Source organism: Chaetodon auriga, chromosome 24 (assembly GCF_051107435.1).
Source record: "Chaetodon auriga isolate fChaAug3 chromosome 24, fChaAug3.hap1, whole genome shotgun sequence".
In the NCBI taxonomy this organism is placed as follows: Eukaryota; Metazoa; Chordata; class Actinopteri; order Chaetodontiformes; family Chaetodontidae; genus Chaetodon; species Chaetodon auriga.
The window spans coordinates 5,236,191-5,253,533 of record NC_135097.1 but is presented as its reverse complement, the minus strand read 5'-3'; the positions used below and the strand labels follow the sequence as shown (position 1 = coordinate 5,253,533).

General features: G+C 43.6%; 3 protein-coding genes and 1 pseudogene across 5 annotated transcripts; 2 read left to right on the top strand and 2 right to left on the bottom strand.

Moving 5' to 3' along the window:
• The first annotated feature begins 362 nt into the window (after positions 1 to 362).
• Positions 363 to 16,583, top strand: LOC143317450 (GTPase IMAP family member 8-like). The gene is made up of 6 exons (XM_076725606.1): positions 363 to 424; positions 1,572 to 2,746; positions 5,800 to 5,997; positions 14,809 to 14,872; positions 15,492 to 16,255; positions 16,338 to 16,583. The coding sequence occupies exons 2-6, from the start codon at positions 1,583 to 1,585 to the stop codon at positions 16,446 to 16,448; spliced, it is 2,301 nt and encodes a 766-aa protein (XP_076581721.1). The 5' UTR covers positions 363 to 424; positions 1,572 to 1,582; the 3' UTR covers positions 16,449 to 16,583.
• On the bottom strand, positions 4,278 to 7,142 carry LOC143316807 (uncharacterized). The gene is made up of 2 exons (XM_076724499.1): positions 6,833 to 7,142; positions 4,278 to 6,670 (listed from the first exon to the last, which is right to left on the bottom strand). The coding sequence occupies exons 1-2, from the start codon at positions 7,002 to 7,004 to the stop codon at positions 5,592 to 5,594; spliced, it is 1,251 nt and encodes a 416-aa protein (XP_076580614.1). The 5' UTR covers positions 7,005 to 7,142; the 3' UTR covers positions 4,278 to 5,591.
• On the top strand, positions 7,712 to 9,792 carry LOC143316805 (uncharacterized). Of its 2 annotated transcripts, XM_076724495.1 has the most exons (3): positions 7,743 to 7,973; positions 8,133 to 8,627; positions 8,796 to 9,792. In XM_076724495.1, exons 1-3 carry the CDS (start codon positions 7,802 to 7,804, stop codon positions 9,236 to 9,238), a joined length of 1,110 nt encoding a protein of 369 aa, XP_076580610.1. In that variant the 5' UTR covers positions 7,743 to 7,801; the 3' UTR covers positions 9,239 to 9,792. The 2 variants fall into 2 exon arrangements, with proteins under 2 accessions (XP_076580609.1, XP_076580610.1); XM_076724494.1 differs by having other exon boundaries at positions 7,712 to 7,973; positions 8,133 to 9,792.
• Positions 10,906 to 11,992, bottom strand: LOC143316812 (uncharacterized; annotated as a pseudogene). Its single transcript, XR_013076618.1, has 2 exons — positions 11,821 to 11,992; positions 10,906 to 11,658 (listed from the first exon to the last, which is right to left on the bottom strand). The product of XR_013076618.1 is annotated as an uncharacterized LOC143316812 (transcript).
• Positions 16,584 to 17,343: the final 760 nt, after the last annotated feature.

Genomic DNA, 17,343 nt, shown 5'->3' with positions numbered 1-17,343 from the left:
TGGTTGCTGCATTTTCTTGAGATTGGTTGCTGGTTAGCTTCGACCGCTGACTTCCTGCATCATTACTTAAATCTAATTGCTTATTTTGCTGTTGAATTCTCACGAGATCACATCGGCATGAAACTGCATTTGGAAAATATTTCAAGTGAGAAACACAACAACTGAAAAACATCCAAGTTCATTAGAAAACAACAAATAAACCAACAACGAGTATATCACCAGTAGCAATTGTGGGAATTAAACATCCAGTGCATTAAATAAATTCAGAACATTTCTGAGAAAAGGTGGAACATTTGTGCAATCAGAAAGTGAAAGTGTTCAAAGTCAGAGAACGACCAGGAAACATGTTCAAAGTCACGCAGGCAGTCTCGTCTCTCTCACTGATTGTCGCTCGGCAGGAACGTCTCTTTTGAGAACACGAACAGTAAGTTAATTTCTTCAAGTTATTTCTGTCAGGCCTGAACACTTAACATTAACCTGCAAGACTCAGAAATTTCATTAATTGTTTCATTAAAAATTTCATTGTTTGGTGAAGCACATAGCAAAACAAGCCCAGAAAAACCAGAATGTGCAGGGCAAAACTGGTTGTCAGAGACTGACGACTGACATATTTATTGGGATAAAGGAGATCAGACGAAGCCAAAGACAGGCAGGCTCAGTAAGAAGAGGTCAGTCCAATAAGAAATGCTGGAGAGTCTTGCATGGATGCAAAAAACAATCTGCCAAAGGTTGTTTCTGAGACTTTCAGGAGTCGCATTCCTCCTGTTAAACTTTATCATAGTATCAAATCAAAAACTTCAATAACTCACCAATTAGATCATTTTGATTTGGCAGCTTCAGTATTAGGATCAAATAGCTTGTGAAAAATAAGATATGTCAAATTTAGTAATCTACAGCTGTTATTTCAATATGTCAGATGCACATTTAATCAATATTTTGATAAATATGAGAATTGTTTCCGGATGGTGCAAAAAGATCTTCAGTGATTTTTACCACAATAGATCAGGTTATATTGTTGAACAGTAATTGGTACTGTTGGAAGAGATTTGATGTTCCTCATTCTCTTTTTGTATCAACTAGTATTCTTCTTCACTTCCTTGTTATGCTCATGCCGCCATTTTCCAAATACTATTGAGCTCATGTGTATCTTCTCATATCCTCCTGACTACCAGTAGTTCAAATTTGTTCTCTGTGGAGGACATTTGTAAACCTGAATATCTCCCACCCACTGCATACTACTGAATTAAGTCCTTTTGCTATCTGCAGAGGACATTTAGGGCTTTTCAATGATACCAGATGTGAAGGGGTGGGGCTTTAGTACCTTTGTCTCTCTCATTAAAGAAAATGGCGTCCATCAGTGCAAGCGCGTTTTATGAGAAGAGGAAAAGTCAGTGCATGAAACTTTTTATTGAGCAAATATTTTCAGTATCCTAATTACCTCACAAAGATCGGGGAAGTTAAAAAGAAATTGTGATTGGAATTTTTTTTTTTGTCCTTGTGGACACGAGGATATTTGAAAATAACCAAAAGCCAAATGTACAATATAATTAATGGACATTATTGTCTTTCAGAGTCAAACACAATGAGAATTGTCATCTTGGGAAAAACTGGAGTTGGGAAAAGCTACCTGGCTAACACCATAGTTGGAGAGCAGCTGTTCACTGTCGGCAATCCTTTCAACTCTGAAACATCGAAATGCCGAGCAGAGACCAGATCTGTCAATGGAAGAAGCATCACTTTGGTCGACACTCCAGGTCTCTTCGACACAGACACACCTGAGGAGGAGCTGAGGTCTGAGATCGTGAGGTGTATCACGGAGTGCGCTCCTGGGCCTCACGCTTTTCTCATCGTGCTTAAAGTGGAGACATTCACAGAGCAGGAGCAGGACGTCATCGCTAGAATAAACCGGTACTTTTCTGAAGAGGTGTTCAGATATGCAACAGTTGTCTTCACTCATGGCGACCAGCTCCCTGAAGGAGAGACAATTCAGGCTGCGATCAGACACAATAACAGGATGCGTGACCTGGTGAGGAGGTGTGGCGGCCGGTGTCACGTCATTGATAATAGATACTGGAACAGAAATTCAGAGGATGAATACAGGAGCAATAGGTTCCAGGTGGAGGCGCTGCTTAACACACTAGATGAGATGGTGAGGGAAAACAACGGAAGATACTACACTAATGAGATGCTACAAGCGGTGCAGCAAATGATAAACCAAGAGGAGGAGCGCATTAGACAGTCATCAAGAAACATGTCAGAGACAGAGATCAGAGGGCAGGCTAGGAGGAACGTATTCAGAAGGCTGTCAGTCAGATTAGCAGGTGTTGGAACAGGTGTGCTGTTAGGAGCTTTGTTTGGTGTCGCAGTGATGGTTGGACTGGTTTTCACATTTTTAAAGTCCATAATAGACATACAAAATTTTGCCAAAACAGCAACTGCAGAAGGACTAGCTGGAGCAGCCACAACAGGAGCAGTAGTCACAGGAGCAGCAGTCACAGCAGCAGGAGAAGCAGCTGCAGGAGTACCAGCCGCAGGAGAAGTAGCTGCAGGAGTAGCAGCTGCAGGAGGAGCAGCCGCAGGAGCAGCTGGATTATCATTAGGCACAGCTGTAGGGGTATCTGCTGCAGTGGGAGGGGTGATAGGAGGTGTTACAGGATATCATGCAGCTGAAGGAGCAGAAACACCACTGGAGGCTGCACAGAGGACAGCAGAGGCTGTCAAGAATGGAGCTCTGAAAATCTTCAGTGTGATAAAGTTAAAGTAAAGTGGAAAGCTATGATTAGCCACGACTCTTGAAGAACAGAGAGAGATGTATCTGTAAAAAGTCACATCTTCCTGCAGATGAAACAGATGTCTTCTTTGAAACAAAATTTTACCATTGAGCTGATGTTTGTTGTTGTTCATTCATATGTTATAGTAACAGGTTGTACTTCTTTTCTGAGCTTGAAACTTTAAAGATTATTCCTGTTTCATGAGCTAATCAGTGTCACTTTGATGTGTTGTCTAGTGCATGTGCATCCTATAACCACAGAGATAAAACATTTTAACATATTTCATCATTAGGTTGTAACAATTGTTTAAAATACCTTTTCCTGTTGTAAATGCTAACCAGAAAACATCATGATACAATAGAATCATATCATATTTTGGCTACCTTCTGATGCTCTTCTTTGTTGTTTACAATGCATAAGACAAATATTAATAATCAATATCTTAAAAGTGATTTTTTTTTTACTTTATAAAAATAATCAATATATAAATGATGTGCAAAATGTATTAGAATCTTTGATCTACATTCTGTTGCTATGTGATAAAAGTGCCAGACAGCAGAAGATGTACCGGCTGACTGTGTTGTTCTTCAGCCATTTGCAAATGCTTTAATAAACTTCCAGAAAGGCAGATCCTTGTCACTGTTCTTTATCATACAGATTTCAAAAGAGGGAATTCCAAATAGTTTCTACTATGACAATCACATGGAGATAAGACATACCACACAGGAGAGATCAGGACGATCTGGCAAGCAGTGATGCAGAAAGACAACCCTAAATACTGCAGGTCTGATGAGCCTGATGTGCAGGTGATTATATGGAGCCAGCAGAGAGTGTAGGAGGCACGCCCAGTCTCAGACAGACAGGGGAACAGACAGACAGACAAATAACACCAAGGGAAAAGGGGAGAAGGGAACATGAGGAAGGGACAGCTTAGTGGATCCTAACAGCCACAGCCTTAAGCTATCAAGCTCCTCTACTGTGGAACCATCTTCCAGTCTTTGTCCAATAGGCAGAGACCGTCTCTACATTTAAGAGTCGGCTTCAAACTTTCCTTTTTGATAATCTTACAGTTAGGGCTCGCTCAGGCTTGCCTTGGACCAGCTCCTAGTTATGCTGCTATAGGGTGAGACTGTCAGGGGCCTTCCAATGATTCACCGAGCTCCTCTGTTCTTCTCCGCCTTTCCACCTGTACTCTTTCATGTCCTACCATGGCATGTAGCTAACTTAGCTGCTTCCCCAGAGTCTTTGTGGGGTCAGATGAGCCCGTTGCCACCGCGATAAGCAGCGGATGATGAAGACGATGAATGAATGGAGAGCTGTGTGGTGCATTATATCAGGGAACATTTGAGGAAAGTGAAGAAAACTTACCTTCCCTGAACCATAAGATGTTTTCAGAATTTGGGAAAAATATAGAATTAACAGCTCGTGGTTTTTTCCTCCATCAACCAGTCAAATTGCGTTCACAGAAGTGTCAGCCCAGACTCATAAATGCAGCGAGACTCTGAGGGGATTTTCAAAAAGGTGTATTTTATGGGTGACACGGAAGTTGTCACTATATTTACATGTATGACTCCAGTGAATAATGTCCAGTGAGAAACATGCTGTCCTCACTTTGACACTATTTCTCCAGACGGCTGACAGAGAGCTTCATCACACGATCACCTGGAACTCAACATCAGCAGAACCAATGAGCTTGTGACGGACTACGATGCCTCAAATATGGATGTTGCTGCAAAGAAGCTTCAAAGTGTGAAACGTTGACGCTTCACAGGCGTCTTCAACTCAGCAGCACAGAAGATCTTTGCAGTCAGCACAGTTTCTCTGCCAGTTCTCCTTTAAGGTCAAACACACCAAAGTCCTGATCCCACCTGTTTGTGTCACTGCTGTCATCCCCACCGGATAAACGTCTTCTTTCCTCTTTGACCGACTGGAATCACTCGAATAACTCTTCTTCTCTCACGTCTTCATTTTCAAATTTGCTGTCTGTCCTCGGGCTGTCGACGCTGGGTGACACTTAGTGAGAGGACACAGCTGGGTCCACCTTAGAGCCAACTTCACCACTGTTATTACATAAACAATCAATGGTGTACTTAAGGACAGTACTGGAGTATGTGCGCTTACTGGGAACATCAGTGGGGACAGATGGCAGTTAAAAAGCATATTTGACAACACCACAGAACACATCACCTACAATTTGTATTTTACGTGTCACCTCTAAAAACCCAGAACATTAAAATTCTATCTAATATAAATACAAATATAAAAGTACCGACTCGGCAGGATGACAAAATAACTGATGGAGGACCACTGGAGAGGGTCGACAACAAAGTTCATAATCCACTCATTTAACTGAGGTTAAAGTATTCAAATAGCAAGAACGAACATTCGCGACAGGTCAAACATTTGTTGGAACTATTCACTCATTGTGCAACAGATGTTTTTTGAAAGTTCTGGAGATTATTACAGAGCCCCTAAAGGGACATGAAGAGGGAAAAAAAAGAAAGAAGAAGGTGGATTATGGGATGAGGAAACACTGCTGCGGACAGAAATATTAGGCAAAAAACAACAAGGCTGATTCAGCAACACTTGACAGCGCTGTCGAAAGTGAATGCATCACAAAAACACACTGTGACTTCGTCTCAAAGGGACGTTGGACACATTCAGCTCCACGGTGTCTCCTGCGCACAGTGTTGATCCTCATCACGTGATCTGAGGAACCGTTTTCCCACGAGTGCTGCAACCATGCAGCTCCTCACTTCCGCCGGTTCCTCTGTGTTTTGACTGTGAACCTGGAGAAGTGAGCCGTTTGGAAACAGAAGGCTACTTGGCCGTGTGTGATCTCATGTGCCTCGACAAATGAGACGCGTTAAAGTATCTTTTCCCGCAGGTCTTACAAAGGTACGGCCTCTCACCGGTGTGGGCTCTTCTCACGTGGACCGTCAACTCGCTGCTCACTCTGAAATCTTTCCCGCATATTTTACAGGTGTACGCTCTCTCGCCTGTGTGGATCGATATGTGTCTTTTCAAGTCCGGCATCCGACAGAATCTCTTCCTACAGATCTTGCAGAGGTACGGCTTCTCGCCCGTGTGCATCCTCATGTGGACTTTCAAGTTACTGTTCAGTCTGAAATCTCTCCCGCACGTTTTGCAGGAATATGGTTTCTCGCCTGTGTGGATCGACATGTGCCTCTTCAAGTCCGGCATCCGACAGAATCTCTTCCGACAGGTCTTGCAGAGGTACGGCTTCTCGCCTGTGTGCATTCTCATGTGGACGTTCAAGATGCTGCTAAGTCTGAACTCTTTCCCACAGGTGTCGCAAGAATACGGCTTCTCACCTGTGTGGATTCTTAAGTGGGCGTTCAACACTGACGCTTGACTGAATCTTTTCCCACAGGTGTCACAGGAATACGGCTTCTCACCTGTGTGGCTTCTCATGTGTATATTTAACTTGGATTGACACTTAAAAGCCTTTCCACATGTGTCACATTTGACAGACTTTTTACCCGTGTGAGCATCACAGTTCATCACTGACAAGTTAAAGTTAGATGCATCCTTCCTGTGTCTTTCTCTCTTGTAATGTCTTTCCTTTGGTTCTGTTTCTGCATCTGTCATTGATTGTGAGTCTCCACACGTGCCGCTCGCAGCTACACGAGAGCTGTGACAGACGAGCTGGTGGTCACTTTTTGGATCTGGTTCACTGTGATTGTTTTCATCATAAGTCGGAGTCAACGTGAAGGTTTCGGTCTCCTGCTTCAGAACAAGCAGCTGCTCCTCCTGCTCCTCTTTAATCTGTGGAGGCTCTGGGTCCTCTTGGTCCACACTGGAGCTCCTCTCCTGAACACAGAGCTGCTGATCACAGTGAACCTCCTCCTCCGTACAGACATGTTGCTGTGGGAGCTCTGGAGGGACACACGACAAAAGGAAGAGGTACTGCTGTGACGGTGAAGGGAAACATGGAGACATGCGAGCTAACTAGCATACATTTAACCAACTGCGATTATAATGAGTAGAAGAAGAATTCCCTGTCCCCTGTGTTATGACAATAATTCGTTTTTACACACCTATCCTGTGTAACTTTATTTCAGGTTTCCAAACGATATCCAGCAGTTTGCGCTGACGATCGATCTCTTCCTCGTACTGGACGATAGTTTTTGTAAAAACTGTGAATATTTCTTGAGCAGCAGCAGTTAGCCGCTCGTTGACAAACTCTCTCAAATACTCCACTGAAGACATCGTTGTTTAATCACAAAATCAATAACAATGTGGCTTTATAGAGCTACTACAATAACAATATGTATTCCAGTTAGTTTAATGTAAGAATGAAGCCAATAAAACATGTAGTGTTTTCACTTCCGCCAATGTCACGCCGGTAAGGTCCGACAGTAGAAGAGCAGGAGCTTTTCGTTCCGCTTACAACGGATGGCATCTTATTCAAAACTTCTCTGTTTAACATCAACCTCGCTTCAAGGACATTTGGTCATCTTTTATGAACCACTGCTTTGAACGAGCAGCCATCTTGTTTGTGACCTCACAGATGATGATTTTACATTAAAAAAAAAAACAAAAAACGAAATGGTGGCGGACGAAGTATTCTGATCATTCAGGTAGAAATACTCGTGTCACTCACAATACACTCAACAAATTAGTTACATAACAGTACGGAAGTTTTCGTAGTAAATTACGTTTAAAAATAAGACACGTTAAATGACGACAATGCATGGCCCCTAATATTTAACTCTAATGATTGATGCCATATCGTGTAATATTTGTTAGTTGCAGCTCGTCGAGTGGAGCTCAGTTTTCCCGATTTTACAACCCGTTGGATAGTTTAACTATACATTTTATATTCTAAGTAGGTAATACTTTTTATTTTGATCTGAAACTGAAACTCTTGTCCAGCTCCCGCATCTACACTGTCGGACCTTAACAGTGTGACACCCAGCGGAAGTAAACACAACAAGCGCATGAACTGGAAGAACTATTGTCGTCGCTGTAGCGCAGCAAATTATTGATTTTGTGATTAAACAACGATGTCTTCAGTGGAGTATTTGAGAGAGTTTGTCAACGAGCGGCTAACTGCTGCTGCTCAAGAAATATTCGCAGTTTTTACAAAAACTATCGTCGAGTACGAGGAAGAGATTCATCGTCAGCGCAAACTGCTGGATATCGTTTGGAAACCTGAAATAAAGTTACACAGGATAGGTGTGTAAAAACGAATTATTGTCATAACAGAGACAGAGAATTCTTCTTCTACTCATAATAATCCCAGTTGGTTAAATGTATGCTAGTTAGCTCGCATGTCTCCATGTTTCCCTTCACCGTCACAGCAGTATCTCTTCCTTTTGTCGTGTGTCCCTCCAGAGCTCCCACAGCAACATGTCTGTACGGAGGAGGAGGTTCACTGTGATCAGCAGCTCTGTGTTCAGGAGAGGAGCTCCAGTGTGGACCAAGAGGACCCAGAGCCCCCACAGATTAAAGAGGAGCAGGAGGAGCAGCTGCCTGTTCTGAAGCAGGAGACCAAAACCTTCACGTTGACTCCGACTTATGATGAAAACAGTCACAGTGAACCAGATCCAAAAAGTGACCACCAGCTCGTCTGTCACAGCTCTCGTGTAGCTGCGAGCCGAGATCAGAGAGGAGGCAGGCGTGGAGAGTCAGGATCAACTGAAGATTCAGAGCCAAAACCAAAGGAAAGACATCACCAGAGAGAAAGACACAGGAAGGATGCATCTAACTCTAACTTGTCAGAGATGAACTGTGATGCTCACACGGGTAAAAAGTCTGTCAAATGTGACACATGTGGAAAGGCTTTTAAGTGTCAGTCCAAGTTAATTATACACATGAGAAGCCACACAGGTGAGAGGCCGTATTCCTGTGACACCTGTGGGAAAGCTTTCAGATGTAATGGTAACCTGAAAGAGCACATGAGCCTGCACACCGGTGAGAAACGGTTCACTTGCAAAACATGTGGGAGAGACTTCAGATCCAGCCAAAACCTGAAAGTCCACATGAGGACACACACAGGTGAGAAGCTGTACCTTTGCGACACCTGTCGGAAGAGATTCGGTCGGATGACAGACTTGAGAAGACACGTGTCAGTTCACACTGGTGAGAGACCGTACCTTTGCAGCACATGCGGGAAAGATTTCAGACTGAACAGTACCTTGACAGCCCACATGAAACGGCACACCGGTGAGAAGCGGTTCACTTGCAAAACATGTGGGGCAGAGTTCAGATTCAGCGGTAACTTGCTGCGCCACGAGAGAAGGCACACAGGTGAGAAGCCGTACCACTGCAACACGTGCGGGAAAGGCTTCGCTGACCGGTCAATGTTGAAAAACCATGTGTTAATCCACACGGGTGAGAAGCCGTATAATTGCGAAATCTGTTGGAAGAGATTCTGCCAGATGTCGCAATTGAAAAGGCACATGTCAGTCCACACCGGTGAGAGAGCGTACACTCGCTGAATGTGGGGAAGATTTAAGAGTGAATTTTTGTCAGGCAGCGATGAATTGCATCAATCCCTCCAGCGTGTGTACTGCGCTTTTCTAGTTGCTTTGTTTGATTCAGAGGTGAAAAGTGGTGTCGGCCTGCCAGCAGACGGTCACAGCTGGCTGTCTTACTGGGGAGGTTTCGTTCAAGGCCAGATTGAGTGCTTTGACAAATTTATTGAAACAAGTATGTCGAAGTTTTTCGCAGAAGAAGTGTACAGGGAGTGTGTTTATAGATCCACAATGCGAGCCAGTGCTGCTGCTGCTGCGTCGGCGGGTAAATGTACGAGTTTAGCCTCTTTTGCAGAGCCCCGGAAAGGTTCCACTCAGAACACATCTACTGAAGGTGACATGTATTGGTTTAGAAAGCAGCCAAGCTTCATTTACCAAGAAATAAATACATTTAAAATAAAATTTAAAAAAAAAATCGATCCAGATTGTCTAAACAAGACGACGCTTGATCCTCATCTTTGTCCTGACTAACCCTGTGAAATGCAAAAGAACCAAAAGAACATTATGGAGTATGAAAGTTTTTGTTAAGTGATGAACGATTCTGGAGTGTAAAGCTCGACAGTTTGTGAAATCATAAAGAGCTGAATGTGGAGCTCAGAGGGGTAACATGGACGCAGCATTGTAACGTCCTCGTGCGGTGAAGCGGGGTTGATGTCCGTCCTCGTCAAACAGATACATTTTGAATAAAACTCCATCAGTTGAAAGCAAGTCACTGGAGGACCTGTGGCAGTCACTGTCGCACAATTAATTGTTGAATATGTGATTGAACAACAATGTCTTCAGTTGAGTATTTGGGGGAGTTTGTCAACCAGCGGCTAACGGCACTAAAGCACTAAAATCCAATAAAAAGAAGTGAGTCTGTTTGGCCAGTGTGCTGATAAACGTCGTTACTGATCTGGAGTCACTGGGTCACGTTGCACAGTAACTGCTGTTCCCCTTCAACACCTTCTTGTGCTCGACTGCTTCGGGTTCTTTCTCTGACACCCGTCTCTCGACAAATTTTGAGCTCAGAAAAGTAGAAGAAACTTTTGAAAAAGCACGTTTAATACAATTATCTATATATAATACACAATGAAAATAAGTGAGCCAATAAGGCAAATTTATTCGTTTTTTTTCCACGAACAATTTCCACAAATATGAGCAACTCAGTATGACGATATTGAACAAGACAGTATTTTAAACAGTAATACTGAAGTTCGGTATGTATAATACACACACACACACACACACATTATGCACGTGTATTCATATAAGGTCCCCGGGACGCCAAGGGGTTGAACACCAGGGCTGGAGGTGAGCTAACGTCCTCCTCCTGCCAACACTGAGAGAGAAGACGACGCTGAATCCAGAGTCAATATCCAACTTAAAACTGACGTCACCATCAGTCAATCAATGGGCAATTAACGTTAAGCCAGTACTTGAGTGCATGTAGTAACACTCATTAGCATTAAGTACAAATAAAGTCAGTTCAATAAGGTGGTTTTTCAAGCATGTCATTTGAGTAAAAGTTCTCCGACGAGTGTTGCAACTGCTTTGACCCCGCAGGTCTTGCAGAGGTGCGGCCTCTGTCAGCGTGGGCTCTTCTCACGTGGACCGTCAACTCAGCACTCACTCTGAAACCTTCCCCACGTTCAGCAAGCGTTCGCTCTCTCACCCGTGTGGACTGAAATGTGTCTTTTCAAGTGTGACAGCTGGCCGAATCTCTTCGGACAGGTGATGCAAATGTACGGCTTCTCACCTGTGTGAATCCTCATGTGGACTTTCAAGTTACTAATAAGTCCGAAGTCTTTCCCGCATGTTTTGCAAATGTACGGTCTCTCACCAGTGTGAGCTAACGTGCCTTTTCACATCTGGATTCCGAGAGAATCTCTTCCCACAGGTGTCACAAGAATACGGCCTCTCACCTGTGTGGCTTCTCATGTGTATATTTAACTTGGATTGACACTTAAAAGCTTTTCCACACGTGTCACATTTGACAGACTTTTTACCCGTGTGAGCATCACAGTTCATCTCTGACAAGTTAGAGTTAGATGCATCCTTCCTGTGTCTTTCTCTCCTGTAATGTCTTTCCTTTGGTTCTGTTTCTGCATCTGTCGTTGATTGTGAGTCTCCACACGTGCCGCTCGCAGCTACACGAGAGCTGTGACAGACGAGCTGGTGGTCACTTTTTGGATCTGGCTCACTGTGATTGTTTTCATCATAAGTCGGAGTCAACGTGAAGGTTTCGGTCTCCTGCTTCAGAACAAGCAGCTGCTCCTCCTGCTCCTCTTTAATCTGTGGAGGCTCTGGGTCCTCTTGGTCCACACTGGAGCTCCTCTCCTGAACACAGAGCTGCTGATCACAGTGAACCTCCTCCTCCGTACAGACATGTTGCTGTGGGAGCTCTGGAGGGACACACGACAAAAGGAAAAGATACTGCTGTGACGGTGAAGGGAAACATGGAGACATGCGAGCTAACTAGCATACATTTAACCAACTGGGATTATAATGAGTAGAAGAAGAATTCTCTGTCCCCTGTGTTATGACAATAATTCGTTTTTACACACCTATCCTGTGTAACTTTATTTCAGGTTTCCAAACGGTAGCTAGCAGTTTGCGCTGACGATCGATCTCTTCCTCGTACTGGACGATAGTTTTTGTAAAAACTGCGAATATTTCTTGAGCAGCAGCAGTTAGCCGCTCGTTGACAAACTCTCTCAAATACTCCACTGAAGACATCGTTGTTTAATCACAAAATCAATAATTAGCTGCGCTACAGCGACGACAATAGCTCCTCCAGTTCATCCCAGCAGCTCACACTGCTAGCGCTTGTTATGTTTACTTCCGCTGGGTGTCACACTATTATGGTCCGACAGTGGAGGGCGGGAGCTTTTGGTTCCGCTGTCTGTTCGTGTCTGTTTGATGTCAGTAACAAGGATGGACATAAACCTCTCTTCATTCCACGAGGACATCTTTAATAAACCACTGCTTTGAACTAACACCCGCCTTGTTTGTGACTTCACAGATGACGATTTTGCACAAAAAAATTTAAGTCACGATGAATTCAACATATTACTTAAGTACGGAAGTATTATGAGGAAAATTCAGTTAAATTAAACAGCAGTGGAAAGTAATTAAGTGCGTTTTTTTTTTTTTTTTTTTTTTTTTTTTTTTTTTTACAGTATCACCTTTTGCACATCCAGAATCAGCACAACCACAGCTAAACGCATCTGTCGCTTAATAAAGACTTCTATATCCTATAATACGGGATATTAGCCCATAAAAAACACAAATAAAAAACACAAGAGTATAGCCAAGTTTAGACGCACAGCTGCTATAAGTACAGCGGATGACAAGGAGGTTTTACTCACATTTTAATGAGTAGGGATATTTTTCACCCAAAGCTCATCAGTAAAACCTGGAATCATATACTGGTCGGCTCGTCGCTGACTATTTGCCGCTCCACAGTTACTCAACTCTTGACATCATGGATGGTAAGTTATCTGTGTATATTTTAATGGATCAGTTTAGGCTAAAATGAAGCTCAAAGCTTGTTTTCTCTCCTGATCTGTGTTTTGTCCATTCTGCCTGTGCTGAGTCAGTTTAATGGCAGATGGACTCTACAGGCCCAAAACAAACAGCTTCAAGAGGGCAATGTGTGCGTGTGGAATTTGTGGAAACCCCCCGACACGCGCGCGCGCACGCACACACACACACGCACACACACACACACACGCACACACACACACACACACACACACACACACACACACAGACACACACACACACACACACACACACACACACTTGAAAAAGAAAGTGAAAGTGCAGCTAGCATAAGCCTGAATTAGAGCTCAGGAGGAAAGACACACAGGACAGCTGTCTGTCTCTTTACAGATTTCTCTTTTAACAACGTGGAAGGTAAGTTAATTTGTCATTATTATTATTATTATTATTATTATTATTATTATTATTATTATTAATTGACACTGCTCACTGTAACTAACTATGAGATAGTGTGATCATATTTGGAACATGCTGTCAAATCAGTGGACCTACTGGCTAATGCAGAACATGCTGAAGTGTCAAAACATGCAGCCTCCTCTGTGGAAGCACGAGTCACATGTTTGGTATTTGTGATGCGTCGATCATTGTGCTAATCATCCTGGCCAGTAACGTTTTTGCAAAGCTGCACTGATTAGTTAATCACAAATACACGTTTTCAAACGTGACTTTCTAATGTTTCCCCTCAGAAGGAGATGTGAAAACAGGAGAATAAAGAGACATCGAGGGAGGGCACAGGAGAGAGTGTGAGACAGAGTGACTAAACAGAAACTGCAGCTTGAACCACCAAAACAACCCCTTCTGTGACGTAGCGTTGCACCATTTCAGCCACCTCTAGATGGCAGCACAAGCAACATTAGCTGGCGTAGAGATTCTGGCCTGTTGACAAAGTGCAAAGTTCTCTCTCCTTCACCGACTGATGAGAGCAGAATAAAGGAAATGTGGCTGCAGGGATGTCATGTTGTTGATGGTATGCAGAGTTTTGCAAACATTTTGCAACTTAAAGCATGAATTTTACTGTTTTTGACACCTGCTCTCAAATCTATTGAGATATGGATTCTGATATCCTCATAAAAATATATTTGTTTTAATGATGATAATGAAATTAACATATGCAAGAGGCAGAAAAATAGGTCATGCAGTTATGTCATGCTTTGTCAAGCAAACATTGTAGACAGTAAAAAAACAAGCTCATTACTTCAAGTTTCTCTGAGTCACTTAGAGGAAAACCCTTGTTGACACGGCTGGCTGTTAAGTGAACTGCCGTCCACGTCCTGTTTCTCACACTGGCAGTCCACAGACACGAGCTAGCGTCATCCTGCGGGCATCGAGCAAAACAGTGACGTGACATGAACACTGAACTCTGAATGCTGAAGTGAACACTTAATGCTGGAAAATAAATTCTAATCATATTTGGAATAAGATTACAGAAAATGTCATCGCCTTGTCATTTCGAGAATCAATGCACTTTGTGTCTGCCAGCACTGCAAACAAATAGAGAAGTCTGACACAAATACACATTATTAATGATGCATTTCCATTTTTCTCCTCCTGTTCTGACAGCAAACGTCTGAGTGATCTGGTGGAAGAAGTGCAGCGGCCACGGTGTCATTGATAGTAAATGCTGGAAAAACAACAGAGGGGACGGCTACAGAAGTTCCAGTTCCAGGTGGCAGAACTGCTCTACACAATAGACAGGATGGTGATGGAAAACGACGGCGGCTGCTCCACCAATGAAATGCTACGAGCAGTTAAAAAGCAAACGCAGAAAGACTGTGAAAGCCTGCCGACAGGAAACAGGCCACAGGAAGGGACCGATAAAGTTCACAACAATGTCTCTAAGAGTGTTTGGATCAAACTGACAGGCCCTGCAGCAGAGTCTTTGGCCAAATCTTTCTTTGGGCCAGCAGTTGTAGTTTTGCAAGACGACGAGGGATCGAGAAGAGGAGCAGAAGAGGAAGACGATGCAGCAATGATGCCGATGCCTCCAGAGCGAGAGGCTGAAGGTGTGGAAGAAACTGAGAGAAGAGGAACAGCAGCAAGAGTCAAAGCAGTGTCAGGTAAGAAGTGCTTTTTGTCGGAGCAAAAATAATAATGGGAGCATTTTTATAGCTAATGCTGAAAAACAGAAGAGAATGGCAAATGTTTTGATTTATGACATTTCCCATGAACAACCAAACAACAACCAAATGTTCAATATCAGAACTGCAAATCACAGTTTTAATATTGCAAAGCATTCTGTGGTAGCTGATACATGAATGCTGAAAATACTTCTAAGTGTGAGAGAAGAAGCAGAGAGCAAAGAGGCGGGTTCAGTATTAGTTACTCCTGAGCATTTTTTTCCTTCTAGTGTCACCAACGAGGATTGTCATCGCAGGAGCAGCCCGAGCTGGAAGAAGCGTCAAATGTAAAAACACACATGTGCACAAGCCTCATATCCATTCCCACACAAATATACCACATACTCTTCTACAAATACTTATTGTGTACATACATCTACATCTGGTACCGGAGGATATTAACAAATGTTCTCAGCAGTCCCTTTTCTCTGTAATATTATTTTATTACATGTGTGTCATTTAACTGAAAAACATCTAGACTCCAAGTGGCAAGGTAAGAGAGCCAACCCCACACAAATGCACAGTGTTAATTTTATATCGTTATTCTCTTCCAGTGTTAAAAACGTACAGGATTGTGCTGCTGGGAAAGGACAGAGCTGGGAAAAGCAGCCTGGCAAACACAATCTTTGGAGAGGATGCGTTCAAGATAAATCACACTTCGTCCCGTCGAACGCACGAATGCCAAACAGCGTCCAAATCTGTTGGTGGAAGAAGAATCACTCTGATCGACCCTCCTGGTTTCTGTGACTTCAGCTCCACAGAGGAGGAGCTGCTGCCTGAGATAGAGAGGTGTACCACCGAGTGCGCTCCTGGGCCTCATGCTTTTTTCATTGTGCTTAAAGTGGAGGAGGTCACCAAACGGGAGACGGATGTCATCACTAAAATATTTCAGTATTTCTCTGAGGAAGCTTTAAAACACGCTGCCGTTGTCTTCACTCATGGTGACCAGCTCCCGCAAGGCATGAAAATTGAGGAGTTCGTTGATCAGAATAAATGCCTCCGTGATCTGTTGGAGAAATGTGGTGGCCGCTGCCATGTCGTCGACAATAAGCACTGGAAGAACAACCAATGCAGTGACTACAGGAGCAACGAGTTCCAGGTGGCAGAGCTGCTCAACACGACAGACAAGATAGTGATGGAAAACAAAGGAGGATGCTACACCAATAAGATGCCACAAGCAGCGAGCAGAAAAGTCGAGGAAGAGGATGTCAGAACGACAGTGGGAAACATGACACCAGGAGACACCGGCAATGAGGCTAACAGCAGCGTCTGGAAGAATGTGTGGGTCAAATTCACAGGCACTGCAGCAGAATCGCTGGCAAGAGGTTTCGTTGGGCCAGCTGTCGTAGTTTTGCAGGGAACTGGGGGAGAAGGTGAAGAAGGAGGAGATGTAGAGGAGGAAGAAGAAGCAGAAACAGAAGAAGAAGAAGAAAAAGAAGGAGAAGACAAAGAGGAAGAAGAAGAGGAAGAGGAAGAAGAAGAAGAAGAAGAAGAACCAGCACCAGAAATAAAGGAAGACGCAGCAGAAGTAGATGCAGAGGAGGACGAACATGCAAAAACAGAAGAAGAAGAAACTGAAATCAAGAAAGGAACAGAACAAGGACGAGGAACGGCAGGTGGTGGATCAGGAACATTTCTAGGTGGTCTGTTTGGGTTCTTTTCCTGGATATCAGCAGTTGGTGGATTAGGAACATTTCTAGGTGGTCTGTTTGGGTTCTTTTCTGGGTTAGGATCTGCATTATTTGGGGCAGGAGCTGTAGGGGCAGGAGCTGTAGGGGCAGGAGCTGTAGGGGCAGGAGCTGCAGGGGCAGGAGCTGTAGGGGCAGGAGCTGCAGGGGCAGGAGCTGTAGGGGCAGCAGTAGCAGCAGCAGCACTAGGACCTTTAACATTTGGAGGACTAATGGCAGGAGCAATAGCTTGGCTGGTATCAAAAATTAAAGCTTTTTTAAAGGACCTGCCACGATATATTGGAATCATCTTGCTGGTGGTTGTCTTCTTCTCGTTGCTACTGTTTTCGTTTTGTCTCAAAGTACCAATCCTTGGCACCCTCCTCTTATTGTTTGGAGCAGTATTATCATTTTTGTTGTTGGCATTATTATTCTTGCTATTATAGAAGCACGTAAATCTTTACAGACCCAGTTCCAAGGACACAATGTGGCCGTTTGTTAACGCATGCCATACTCAAGTGAACGACACCAAGACAATATATTTAATGATTTGTGTAAATATCTGCTTATTCTGAATTTGACGCAGCAACACCTTTCAAACAAGTTGGGACAGGAGCAACTGAAGACTGACAAAATGTGGAACGCTCCAAAAACACCTGTTTGGATCATTCCACAGGTAAACAGGTTCATTGGTAACAGGTGATAGCATCATGATTGGGTATGAAAGGGGCATCCTGGA